We start from the raw sequence: 13,671 nt of genomic DNA, 5'->3' as shown, positions 1-13,671 counted from the left end.
CTCAGGCACTCTCTCATGAAGGCTCCATCTCCATTCCCCCTCGCTGGCTTGGTGCCAGCACTATGCAGGCCCCCTTAGCTTAATAGTCTTCAAACTCTGCCTTGACTAGGAGTCACGTGCCTAGGGCGGTGATAACCTTCCAGCACGAGGCATACAACAGGCCTATCCCTGGGGGGGGTGTCTACACTGCATTGCAAACCCCGTCTGTGGGACCTGCTCTTGCAGATTCAGTGTTTCCTTGCATTGCAAACAGGGGTTTACAGTCACTAGACCTGGATCTCCCAGTCCTGCTAACACGTCTGTACTAACATGACAGACAGGGCTTGGCCCCAGGTCACAGGGGGCCTCAGATCCCCCCTTGGATGGTTCCGGACCTGGTTCCTGAGTGTGTGCTGACCTGAGTCTGACAGATTTGTGGGAGGCTTGAGCCGAGATTTACAAGGCAGTAAAGACAAACCCTGGGCTGTTCCGAGACACCCTTCCCACCCTCCAAAGCTAAGAGCACAAAGTAGGAAGATAGGGGAACTGTGCAGAAGATAAGGGCTGTGGCTCCCGGGGAACTCAGGACCCCCTGGCAAGTGCAGCAATCTAAGCAGAATCTGACACATGGCTTTACATTAGCCTGGCTCCAGGCTGGCTGAAAGCATGTGTGTGACCACTCCAGGCCCTCAAGCACTGTGGTCCAATCCAACTGCACATGGAGATGACTACATCCCGAATGGCAGCAGCCGAGAGCAATCATAATGAGTGTTCACCACTGGTGACCAATCAGATCACACATGCAAATCTCAGCTTCCTGATTGGCCCATCAGAGGTGAATAATAGTGTTTTGCAGCCCCATTGGCTTCATCTCCTGCTCAGGATATTAATTTAAAACAAAGATTCTTCCTCCTGAGACAGTCATGGCCATAATGGAGCGACTTCCAACAGACCCCAATCCAAATGTCTGTAACCATACTAATGCGGACGCTGGCTTCGTGTTTTGATGGACATGGAGCTTCCGCGGAAGCAGTCCCTAACCTCTGTTTTGCTTGAGTCAATATTTGCCTCCCAGGGCCAGTGAACCTCCATGTTAAACGCCACAGAAGTCAATAGCCACATACTAAGCAGAAATGGCCTGGCTCGGCGAATCAGAGCCAGGGAAAGTTGGACATTCACTGACTTTCATCCAGCTGTCCCAGCTTGAATCCGTTCTTGGTGACTTGCACTGTGATTGTTGGCAGCTAGCTAATCAGAGTGCTGAGATTTGCATCTCAGATGGTTGTTAATTGGAATGCCGTTAGCAACTGTATAATATGCAAGTCCCAGTGCACTTGCTATTAAGTGCACTAATTGCAGTATCTGTGTAGTATGCAAATCCTGGCGCTCTTGCCTTCACCCATATGCCCACAACAAACATGGCCACTGCAATGCCTCATCCCATCCAGCTGACAGCGGAGAGAACATCTCATTTGAAATGACGGGTCTCCAGAAAAATGTAATCCTGGAGACCTTCTGAGATGCAATAACACGAGCAAGGTCTCCTGGGCACATCCTGTTTACAGGTGTTCATGTCGCCCCAGTTCAGTTAGCGTGCTGTAAACAGGAAGCTCCCTGCACTTATCACTCGCTTGGTGCAGCTCTCTGGCTTCAGACCTGCCCTCCTATCATGAGGACGGCAGCCGAACACTTCACGGTGAGAGGGGCGGTGCTCAGAAGGGGACAGCTTGTTTTAAAACTCTCCCCCCGCATGGAGCAATAATACCTGCAGCCTCCATGCAAAAGCCAGGGACGTGGCATCAATTTTGCCTAGCAGGCCTACCGGAGATGTTGACATGGGGTTGATGATACATGAACCATCAGCAGGATCCAGTGGAGAGGGTATTGGAGTGGCCTGGGAAGACCTGGGTTCTATTCCAGGCAAGTCAGGTCACCGCTCGGTACCTCAGTTTCCCTCCCCGGCCTTTGACTGTCCGTTTAGCCAATACGAGACAGGCCCTGCCCCAAAGAGCCTGCAGCGCCTAGCACAACATGGCCTGGGTCTCGGTTGGAGCCTCCAGTAGCTATTATAACAGCAACCCTAACAAGAGCCTGGACCTCTCTGAGCTGGGTATGAAACCTACGTGCCCCCCCCGAGGCCTTAGAGTGGGAAGGCCCAGAGGAGATCCCAGCTCTCACGGTCTGTGCCCGTGCGTGTGTCTGCTCCAAAGGCTGGCTGGGAACTCGCCTGCAGGAGCGGTGGGCTGAGGAACGGTAGCAGAGCTGCACTGGCTTTGGGATACGCAGACAGGGAGGGGATTTTCCATGGTCTCACATGCAGCCTGCGTGTCCCATAGCTAAATATATCCCTCCGGGCGGGGTGGGGGGGGTGCAGAGAATATTTAGGGGTGCGCACATGCCGCTGGAAAGCTGACTTACCCCTCAGGCAAGGTAGAAACAACAGCAGTGCCAGCATGGGGTAACGCAGCCTTTACCCTCCAGTGCCATCTCCACAGCCCCTCATGCCACAGGGTCGGGGAAGGCACTTTACACACGTGCTAAGCAAGAGACGCCAAGTCGGGTCGTGAGATCGGTCTGGCTTTCTCTGGGTGGAGCCGATACCACTGCTGGGTGTGGCAGGGATGCTACCATGTGGTCTCTATGGCGCGTGTACGTACAGAGCATCCATACTGGACCTGAGGGGTGCATATGTGTTTGTGCTTTTGCACACACAAAGCACCAGATGTGCATGTGCGAATACCCACAGTGGGCAGTCTTTGCATTCTGTTTGCCTCCCAGGTGTGGGAAAGTCTGGCACAGTGCGTACATGTCTGTTCACAAGCCATAAGAACCTGCCTCCCGAAAGCAACCGGCCAGTCACAGCCTTTGGTCAGCCAAAGACTCCAAGGAGCAGCTGACTTGCAGAACTACAGGAATTAGATCTGGAAAACAGCCATTAAATCAGGGTGTCTGTTCCCTTTGAGCCAATGCACTGCTGTCCCTAGCATCCAGTGCTCTGCCCGGTCTGGCTTGAAGTGACTCGGGCAATGAGTCTTCCACCACTCCCCTGACAGACCGTCGCATGCTCTGCTAGACAGTAGGGGCTTTGTTGGGCAAAGCTCCTCAAACATTGTTTCCAGACCTTCAGCCAGTTTTCCTGTGCTCCACCTCAACCGAGGGTCCTGAGTGACATCCCTTGGTCCAGCCTAGTCAAGTCCTCTTGTTCCTTGGGGAGAACAGCAGCCAGGTAGCCGCATGGATACGCCTTTAATCCAGATACACTTGCGTAGTTCTTCTAATCACCTTCCCCAGCTCTGGGGTGCTCTGAGCTCCTTCTAGTCAGTCCACACCTAGGAGCGCCCCCCTGCACCTGAGGTCCAGGGCTGGGCCAGTCCACAGAAGAGAGAGACTCTCCGTTCAAGCTCTGTGCCAAGCTCACCATGTGCCACAGAAATCCCTGCCCAGGAAATGTTATTTCAAGCCTCTGAGAGCATGATGCCAGCCCCACCCCGGCAGGTACACCCCTGTGCCACCCCAAATGAGCAGGGGGCAGCAGCCCTCGAGTCGAGAAAATTACCCCCCCAGAGAGGGGATTCACCACAGCTGGACCTTGGCCACCCTGGGCCCTGCAGCCGAACTACGTGGCACGCCTCCCCACAGGGAACGGCCCCCATGCGTCCCCACCACGGGCACCGGGTTAGTGCCCAGAGGGGGAGCAGGTGCCCACAGGAGGGCGGGATGGGGGGCAGGGCCCAGGGGAGGCTGGCAGCGGCTGCTGTTCCGGAGGACACTGAGCGTTCTGCCTGGGACTGCACACAAAGCGAGGCCGTGGCGCGAGGCAGGGCCCTGGGGGCCACGTGGATCCCGGACAGAGAGAGACAGAAGAGCAGCTGAATTCCTCCCCATGGCAGTGCTGCTGCTGACCTGGGAGTGCCCACCCGTCGGTGCCCTGGGTGCCCTGGGGGGGAGGGGAGAGGAGGGGCACCTGCAGTTTGATTTAATTGGGGATGGGTCCTGCTTTTGAGCAGGGGGTTGGACTAGATACCTCCTGAGGTCCCTTCCAGCCCTGATATTCTGTGATTCTATGCTGTGCCAACACCCCCCCACACACACAGATCCCTCGCTCTCTACCGCTCCCCCCAGGGCCTGTCATCCGCCCCGCCCTGGGCTACCAGCCGCAGCCCCATGCGATCCCTGCTCTTTGGCTGGCACCGTCCCCCGCTCGGGCGCCCAGGCGAAGGGGTGGCCAGACCCTGCTGGAAGATGGCTGCTTCTCCCAGACATGGGCAGGGTGGGCCCTGGGCACGCTGGGCCATGCTCCCACAGGTGGTGGGACAGGGTGAGGAGGCTGGGCCAGCGCTGGAGGAGCGGGTGGCAGCCGCAACTCATGGGTTGTGACAGCGTGAAGCCCAGCAGAGCCCAGCAGCTGGGCTGCCAAGATCTAGGCTGCTGGGAGCTGGAGGCCCCACAGCAGAGCTCCCTCTCTACAGTGCTCTCCCCACGCCCTGCCCGGCTTCAGACCTCCCCTGGGCCTCTCTCCCTGGCCACTGTGCTCCATCAGGGCCTCCCTCTGCCCGCCCGGAGTCCCAGCACAGCCAGGGCTCGCTGGGGGGCTCTGAGCCCCGTAGGTCTCTCTTGCTGGGCTCTCCCTGGCTGGCGAGCTGCCTTTCAGGCCCCAACAGTTCACTGGGAAGCCAGGTCATTTCCCCACAGAGGACGCTGGCTCTTGAGGGGCCAGATTCTGCCACGGTGCAAGCAGGCCACAGAGCGTAATGGAGGGGCACCAGCTTTGGCACAGCGTCTCCCTGGCAGGCGAGCTGCCTTTCTCCCTGCCCTGGCCTCCGGGGGCTCTCGGAGCCCAAGACAGGCGGGAGAGAGAGAAGGGCGTGAGTCCCTCTGTGCAGGAATGATGCATTCCCTGCTCCATTGCCTCAAATCCCCTTGGGAAGGTGGCTCCTTCCAGCTATTCACCACCAGCCACCTTTCTGGCACTAGCCTGGATGAGAACTCCAGGGGCATCTCCCTTCATGGACTGCACAGGAGCCATTCTAGCTAGAAATGCCCAGGGGCCCTGGTGATGGAGGAGAGCTGGCCTGGCTGGCTCCAGGGGTCCCACCTCACTTCCCTGCACTTGTAGGCTCCATCTACCTTTGGAAAGCCTTCCCTCTGCTCTCCTGGAGCGTATAGCTCCTGGGTGCAGGTACCGTGCTGGCCTGCCCTGGCTAGTCTGTTCTGCAAGGAGAGGTGTGAACAGCTCCCAGGGTTCCATGTTCATTGCCTCTGGCTGCCTGCAGCTCAGACCATACCGAAGAAGCTGGCTCTCCCAGTGACCAGCCCTGCCAGCTCACCTTGGGACTTTTCCTGCTCACCCAGGAGCACCTGCAGACCTGTTATCCCCTCTGGGCCAGCCAGGCCAGCTCAGGGCTGTGCAGATGGGTACCCAGGTATAACCGAACAACACTCAGCAGACAGTTCTGGTGCTGCTGCAGTCCAGCCTGGAACCCAGGTCCCCGCCCGCTGCGGAGTTGGCTGGAGTCACACACTGGCACTCAGCAAAGCGATCCCCACTGCACGGGGCCCAGTGCAGAGACAGCCAGTGCTACGTGGCCGGTCTTCAGGGCAGAGCTGCACTTGCAGCATTGGAACAAGCCTGGTGCCCCTCACACCCACTCCACAACTGAGCTCGAGCTTCCTATGGAGCATGGGCTGCTCCAACGCCCAGCCCCATGGCCTGCATGGGGAAGGGCCCAGTGGAGTGGGAGGGAGAAGCAGACAGTGGCTGGCCCAACGCAGATCTTAGCCTACTAGGTAGGTACAGAAGAGACCAGCCTTATGGGTCTAAACCCGGAGCTCTTCCACAGTGAACTGACTGAGGGGTGCAGCCAATTCCTGGTCCCTGCCAGGCAGCTGAGCCCGCCTGTGGCATTGCAATTCATCCATCCCCTGCTGGAGAGCAGGGAGCCCAGTGGGGCTATGAGGCCCGGAGGCAGACAAAATACACCCGGGTTAGGGACTGCCAGGGGAAAGAGAGATGGACTCTCAAGGCCAGGGAGCATCTCAAAAGCTGGCAGGGAGGCTGCACAGGAACCAGCAGGCTCCAGCTCCCCAGCTGGCACCTCTCTCTCTCAAGACCCCAGAATCCCTCCAGCAGCTAGAAGCAGCCCTGGGGAGACACCAAGGATGACTTGTCAGGTTTCTCCAGATCCAGCAGCACTTGGTAACAAGGTGCCTCTGAACCAATAACTGCATCTGTCCAGGCGGCCCAGAACTCTGCACAGCAGGGGACAGAGAGACAGGCATGTGGGGCAGGGGGCCAAGGTGGCAGCCGGCCAGCCGTACCGCTCACCAGGCTAGCGGGACAGAGGAGCCCTGACAGCGCCTGGGTGGGGGTGGAGGGTGTGCGAGAAGGAAGAGAGGACACAGTCCATGCCTGCAGAACCTCTGTCCCATAAATGCAGTGGGAAAACATGCCAGCCACTTGCTTAGCCCAGCCACCCCCTGCCCACAGGAGCCCCATAGCAAAGCAAGCAGGGGAAAGGGATGGAGACAACCAGTGCAGTGCAGTGAGTGCCGTGCCCCTTCCTCAGTCAGCTAGTTGTGGCCACTGAGGCAGGAGACTACACTAGCTGGACTGTGTTCTGAGCCAGGCTAGCCATTCTGCCTGCCTAGGTTTGAAAGTGGCTGGATCCCAGGCTGGCCTGCCCTGGGGGGCAGCGGCTGGGCATGGGAATGGTTGAGTGGTTGAGACCCAGCCAGTCCCGCAGTGCTTGAGAATTTTATAGGCAGACGTGACTGTCTGGCTTCTGAAAGCCCCCTGTTCTCAGTGTGGGAATTAACCATCACTTGGTGAACATCCCCCTTCGCCACCACTCCTGGCCAGGTGATGGTGCCCTGGCCCAGGCCTCTCTGTGCCCAGCACAAGCCATGGGAGCAGGCGTGCGGGGCTGCAGCCCTCAGCATTGCAGGCCTGAGTGGGGCTCTCCCAGCTAGCTGCTCTCTGGTGCCCCAGGGCGATCCCTTCAGCCTCCGGCGCCCTGCACCCCCAGGGCAGGGAAACTCCAGCCAGTCCTGAAGCAGTTAATCCCCTTCTCCGCCAGGCTTTATAGATTTATCCCCCCTGCCTTGGCTGGGCTCAGGGCGGCAGCGCGGCGGGAGGGGAGCCGCTCCTCCAAACACCCCAAGTGGATGATCCCAGAGCCACAATCAGCCGCCCCCTCGCAGGGAAATCAGAGCCAGGTCGGGCTGGAAGGCCCCGGAGAATCCACCAGGCCAGCCCCGGGCTGAGGCAGGACCAAGGAAACCCAGAAACGTTGCGCCTTGAGAAAATTCAGCCCATTCTGTCTTTTCACCCCCAACCGGCTCTAAACCCCGAGGTCACCTGCCCCCCCGCTTTCCTCTGGCGCCCACGGCCCAACACGAGCGCTCAGGTGAGTGAGCGGCCGCAGCCCGCGGGAGGTCGGGGCGCTTCGAAGGGAGCCCGGCGGGCGGTGGAGTCGGCGCCGCCCCAGCGCGGAGCGGGGTGCGGTGCGGAGCGGGGCGCGGAGCGGGGTGGGGCGCGGGGCGCAAGCCGCAGCCGGCGGCGGTTCCGCGCTGCCCTGTGGCCCTTTCTGCGAGCGGGCACAGCCCAGAGGGGCCGAGGGCGCCAGAGGGAAGAGCGCGCACGGCCCGCGGCTGCCGATTTGGTTTTTCGCTCCGTATTGTTCCCTGGGCTCCCAGCCCCGCAGACCCACCCGCCTCCATCTTCTCCGCCGGGGAGCTCCGCGGCAGGGGAGTTGTCACGCTGCATATTTTGACTGGGTGGGGGGGGGGGTCTTACCTTCATGTCGTTGACGATGGCTTGGAAAAGGCCCCCCAGGGCTCCGCACTCCTTCTCGACTGTCTCCATAGTCAGCAAATCCCCGCGCGGCCGAGCCAGAGGGGAAGCCGAGAGCGATGTTGCAATCCGGGGGGGGGGATCCACCAGGAAACGACCAGAAACCCGGGCAAATTTCAGCAGCGTTTCAGCTTCCAGCTCCTGGGACCAGAGCCGAACACAAAGCCCCGCGCCGCAGCCCCGCGAGCCCGGAGCGGAGCGGTCTCACGCCCCGTCCTTTTGTCAGGTTCGCTCCGGCGGCTTCGGGGCGCCCCCGGGGGCAGCTTCAGCAGCGCGCAGCGGCCGCTCGCCCCAGCGCCCACGCGAGCCCGCCTTCCACGGCCATGGCGGGGGGCGTGCAAGGGATCCGCGCTCGCCCCGCAGGACCGTGCCCAGCCCCCGCCGCCAGCCCAGGCTGCCCGGAGCCGGCGCGCAGCGAGGCAAAATGGATCCGCTGCGCCGTGCGCTGCGCCGGGCTCGGCTCTGGGGGCAACGCGCCGCGCGCCGTAACCCGAGAGGCGCCGCTGTCACATGGCGCGGGGGCGGGGCCGGGGGGGGATTAAGAGCGGGGGGAGATGCCCCTGGCCGGGGCTCCGGGCTGTGCGAGCCCAGCGGGGCCGGGGCTCAGGGACCCGCCAGGGTAACCCCCCCCCCGGGGCGGCAAGGGCTGGGACCCGGCCATTTCATCGCACGGGCCTTCATTAGCTCGCAATTGCTGTTCCCGACGAGGGGGGAGGGGCCCAGGTTATTCTTTAAACTTTAGATCAGGATGGGAGGGCGGAAGGGAAGCGCATTCGGGGTATTTTATTCCACGTCGAGCTGGAGCCAGGGGAGTGCCCCATGGTGGGAAGGCAGTCGGAGCTGCAGGGCCTGGGGGTGACTGAAGGATCAACGACGTGTTCCCTAGCCCCAGAAAGGGGCTGATTGCACCGGGCCCCCGGCTCCTGGCCAAGAGCAGGGGATCTGCTAAGCCCTGTAGTGTCTTCTATTCAGCCACGTCTTGCGAGGCCGGGCGTGGGAAGCCTACAGCCGCAACCACTAGGTCAGGGACAGTCAAGTATCTTTTGTCAAGGTCCAAAGTTCCTGATCAAGTTTCAATCAAGGTCCAGACTCCAAAGAAAATAATAAAAACCAACAAGTAAATATGATTTCAGGGTCTATTCAAAAGTGCCTCGTGTCTGGCTTTGGCCTGCTGTCTGCCTCAGGACTACTCCTCCTCCACTCAGTCACAGAACCATAGAATATCAGGGTTGGAAGGGACCCCAGAAGGTCATCTAGTCCAACCCCCTGCTCAAAGCAGGACCAATCCCCAACTAAATCATCCCAGTCAGGACTTTGTCAAGCCTGACCGTAAAAACCTCCAAGGAAGGAGATTCCACCACTTCCCTAGGTAACGCATTCCAGTGTTTCACCACCCTCCTAGTGAAATAGTGTTTCCTAATATCCAACCTAAACCTCCCCCACTGCAACTTGAGACTATTGCTCCTTGTTCTGTCATCTGCTACCATTGAGAACAGTCTAGATCCATCCTCTTTGGAACCCCCCTTCAGGTAGCTGAAAGCAGCTATCAAATGCCCCCTCATTCTTCTCTTCTGCAGACTAAACAATCCCAGTTCCCTCAGCCTCTCCTCATAAGTCATGTGTTCCAGTCCCCTCATCATTTTCATTGCCTCCCACTGACTCTCCAATTTGTCCACATCCTGTCATGGGGGGCCCAAAACTGGACACAATACTCCAGATGTGGCCGCACCAGTGCTGAATAGAGGGGAATAATCACGTCCCTCGATCTGCTGGCAATGCTCCTACTAATGCAGCCCAAAATGCCCTTAGCCTTCTTGGCAACAAGGGCACACTGTTGACTCACCAAGAGGAAACAAGCCCGATTGTGCGACAGCTTGTACCAGTCACTGGGGCATTGTGTAGGCATGAAGATCCTCTGCTAATACACATGCCTGAGAACATGCAAGCCCTTGGGTGGCCCAGGCCTCTAATCAACTGGAGAGGGGAAAGGGTTCCCATTGATGGTACCTATCAAACCAGAAACACTGACCACAGAGATTCCAGCCACCCACTGGTATCTACAGAGAAAGAGAGAGAGCAAGTTCAGGACTGAAAGGTGGCATCTGTTTGTATTCTCCTCACTTGCCATAGGCCCAGATCCAAGTTTAGGGGTCAGCTCCCCACCTGGCTCCCAGGTCTACAACAATCTGACCCAACAGACCAGAAGAGACCAACTCCCAAGCCTCAGGGAAATTCAAAGCCCAACATCACACTGGGCTGCTCCAACACCGGAGCAGATCATTGTCTCTTCTTCAAACTTGGGGGAAGTTTGGCTCAGGATCTATTGGCTGCAACTCTAATTCTAATTAAATGAAAAGCTGGGAGGTAATCAGCTAGTCCATCCACTCACAGAGATGCTATCTTCATTCTAGGCTTGGGGGAGGTAGATTTCCAAGCCCTAAGAATGAACCTCCTTGACATTTTCTCTCTGCTACATGTGGCCTTATCAATCTCTTTTCTCTTCTCCCCTCTTGGTTAGATTCCAGAGCAGGAATTAGGCCAGGACACCTGGCTCAACCTTCTCACTCCTCCAAAAAGTGTCCTGGGAGCAGCTGTGGTCAGCTATTCTAGGGAGAGATGGGAAAGTTCTTCATCATCTGGCATTGCAAGGAACAATGGGGAGGTGCCAGGGCCGGATGAAGGTTACGAGGGGCCCAAGGCTAATGGGAGGGAAGGGTCTAAGTATGAATGACATATTGCAAAAAAATTTATGAAGTCATCAACCTACATACACATTTACATATTTATTTATGAAAAATTAACAAGTTTATTCTACTCTCACGACACTCATGTCTCCAAACAGATACTTCTGAGTAAGAGGTAGCCCGAGGGATGCTGCGCTGGCCTTCTCCTGAGCCTCCTTCCTCCTAGCTAGTGGAGATTGAACACTGCAATCTGTATGAGGACGAACACTGCAAGCTGCTCACCTCTTTCTGCCGTGTGCTTCTACCCTCAGCTCTCCACCTGGCACAGTGCAAAGCCAAGACCTGCAGGTGTTTCCCCCCAAGCTATGGCCTCTACACCACATACCCTGTCTCACTCTGACTGCACTCTGGGATGCATCCAGCTTTTATTATGTAAAAGGAAACCACTCAGGTGTAAAATCCACTGAAGTAGAGGGCATGTCTACACTTACCCCCTGAGCGATGCACCCAGTGCGATAGTCTTCTAGACGCAATAAATTAACCACCGAGCGCTCTCCCGTCGACTCTGGTACTCCACCGGAGCGAGAGGCGCAGGTGGAGTTGATGGGGGAGCAGCAGCAGTTGACTTACCACAGTGAAGACACCGTGGTGAGTAGCTCTAAGTACCTCAACTTCAGCTACGCTATTTTCATAGCTGAAGTTGTGTAATTAGACCGACTTAGCTCACCCCTACCTCCTGGCGTAGACCAGGCCGACTTAGCTCACCCCTACCTCCCAGGTGTAGACCAGGGAAAGTTACATTGGGTGGCATTGTATTTTAGGCGGTCTTGCTCTGAAAGCTGCCTCCCACTGTTGCACTAGCTGAGAACAATGAATTTTCACATTGAACCCAAATATTATTTGTGGGACCATACCCAGTTTGTGTAGTTAATCTCCAGTGATTCACCACATCAGGCCATTCTGTCACCAAGCTCTTCCACAATTAGAGGAATCGACTCATAGAATCGACTCATAGGACTGGAAGGGATCTCAAGAGATCATCTGGTCTGGTCCCCTGCACTCATGGCAGGACTAAGTATTCTACAACATGTGATCAGCAGCTCTGACATGAGGTTTTTTAAGCATGAGTTCTGTGTGCACCAGCTCCCTACGGTTTACATTTGTTTGTTTTAAGCTTTCTGTAAGAAAAAGGTAACAGCTAGAAGTGACACAGATCTTTAGATGGTTGCCCAGTCATAATATTTAGCACTTCTGTACTATGTTAGCTCTTCAAAATCACTGTACAAACATTAAAACAAACAATATAAAGCCTTTCAGCTTTTGAATGACTAGGAGGTGACAAAACAGAGCTATTCCCTGTTGTGTTCTCTGCCCCCAAGAAAAGGAAGACTTCACTGAAAATCAGCATCTTAAAAGAACAATTAAGGATCTCCCAAAAGAACAGTCCAGCCAAGGCTGCTGTAGTGAGACCCTTGTTACAGCAGGTCTGGTGTTTAAGGCTGGTGTAGAATGAAGGGAGAGCTTCCTGTTTCATTTGCATGTGTAAATCAAGCAGACCTTGCTTATTTTTCCCCCTTGAAGTGCTCAGAGGTTAGGGGAGGAAAGTGAATGAGATTTTGCTTATAGCAGGTGTGAAAAAGCAGAAGGGACCAAAATCTATTCTTGTGCAAAAATGTGTTCTCCCTGAAGTCAATAAGGCTGCATAGGTATAACTGTCAGCAGGAATTGGCCTCTGTTCTCCTTCCCATCTCAAATCACACCCCACACTTACCCAATGTTTTCCACTTGGGAAAGAAGTTAGTTGGAGTTGGGGCAGAAAAATGAGGACTAACTTCAGGGTTATTTAGCTTTAAGTTTTTGGAATGAAACTCAAAAGAAATCAAATGTGAGGTACTTTTATGATGGATTGAACAGCTAGAGAACCAGCAAATGGACAGAACCTGCCTTTGGCCTAATCAGCCAGTCTTTCTATCATAGCCTGCTAAGAAGTGGATTTAAAATCCTTGCGGAAGAGGGGAAGGAGAAACCTACAACGTTACATACGATGAAGTGAGCTGTAGCTCACAAAAGCTTATGCTCAAATAAATTGGTTAGTCTCTAAGGTGCCACAAGTACTCCTTTTCTTTCTACAACATTGTGTATTGAGCTCCCTCCAGTGCTTTTGTAACCCCTTAAAGGTACAAAGATGCGTTGGCCTGGGGAGCTAGGCTGAGCACAAGGAAAGAACATGGTTGCCCGTGCATCCCAGTACAGAAAAATACATCAAAGAAAAAAATGGCATTTCTTTGATTTTTACAGTTCAATGCAGTATTGAACACAGCGCATCATACATCTGAAGCCCCTCGATGGAAGGTTCTGTAAAAGTTAAAGGACTGGGATCCAGAATGGGATGGTTTGTTTTTCCTACAGATCTGTGGGAATTTGTTCCTTATACATGGGAGGGGCAATCATTCTGGCTGAAACTGGATAGAGTGTGTGCAGGTTTTGTGCAAGCTTCCCACCCTACCGCTTTGGTACTGCCCCTTCCCCCTGCCCCCCCCTTGCCCTGTGTCACTCACCAGTGTCCACAAACGGGACCCAGCACACATAGATGATGATCATTGGCATTAGGACCCAGGGGACAGCATCCTGGAGCTGCCTACCAGCCTCAGCAGAGGAGAGGGACAGAGGGAGGCTCTTCCCTCCCTGACAGCTAAGCAGAGCTCTGGAGAAATTGGGGGGGAGGCGCAATGCCTGCTCAAACGACACCCACGGCTGGCACGGATTCTCCTGGTAACTGGATTTTTAGTGCCTGGTCACCAGTGTGAACCGGATCCCTGGCAGCGGTGCCGGCTGAGCTCCTGCCAAGCTGCAGGAGCACCCCGGCAGGGCTGCATGAACAAACTCGCTCCCTCGCCCCAGCCGCGCCCCCTGCCTGACCAGGAGGGCCTAAGGCTAGAACCTCATTAGCTGAATAGTTAATCTGGCCCTGGGGAGGTGCAACCAAGGAACAAACTCTCCTCCAGGGCTGGGGCTGACCGTGAGTCACACTCCCGCTGTACCTGGGTAGCTCTTGCTGTCCTTAGTGGGGTAGCTGAGCTCCAGCTGCGGGATTCCCCCCTCCAAACCATGGGCTGAAGACTGAGGAGGGCAAGTTGAGTGAATTCCCCTCTCTTA

The 13,671-nt window shown here is 56.2% G+C and overlaps 1 protein-coding gene and 1 long non-coding RNA gene across 9 annotated transcripts in view; one reads left to right on the top strand and one right to left on the bottom strand.

The window, feature by feature from the left end:
• The window catches only part of MTSS2 (MTSS I-BAR domain containing 2), an 84,410-nt gene extending 76,125 nt beyond the window's left edge, over positions 1–8,285 (bottom strand). For 5 of the 8 annotated variants that reach the window (XM_048816836.2, XM_048816837.2, XM_048816838.2 and 2 more), the window contains exon 1: positions 7,775–8,284. In XM_048816836.2, coding sequence (XP_048672793.2) covers positions 7,775–7,843 — 69 coding nt within the window. In that variant the 5' untranslated portion in view covers positions 7,844–8,284. Of the gene's footprint in view, positions 1–7,774 lie in introns of all 8 variants that reach the window. The other 3 variants (XM_048816834.2, XM_048816835.2, XM_048816842.2) reach the window with 2 other exon arrangements.
• LOC125620753 (uncharacterized) lies at positions 6,682–11,823 on the top strand. The gene is made up of 2 exons (XR_007352311.2): positions 6,682–7,385; positions 10,674–11,823. It is a non-coding gene; the product is annotated as an uncharacterized LOC125620753 (long non-coding RNA).
• Positions 11,824–13,671: the final 1,848 nt, after the last annotated feature.

The sequence above is a fragment of the Caretta caretta genome, chromosome 12 (assembly GCF_965140235.1).
Source record: "Caretta caretta isolate rCarCar2 chromosome 12, rCarCar1.hap1, whole genome shotgun sequence".
Lineage (NCBI taxonomy): Eukaryota > Metazoa > Chordata > Testudines > Cheloniidae > Caretta > Caretta caretta.
The sequence above is the reverse complement of the archived record's forward strand: the minus strand, read 5'-3'. Positions and strand labels throughout refer to the sequence as shown.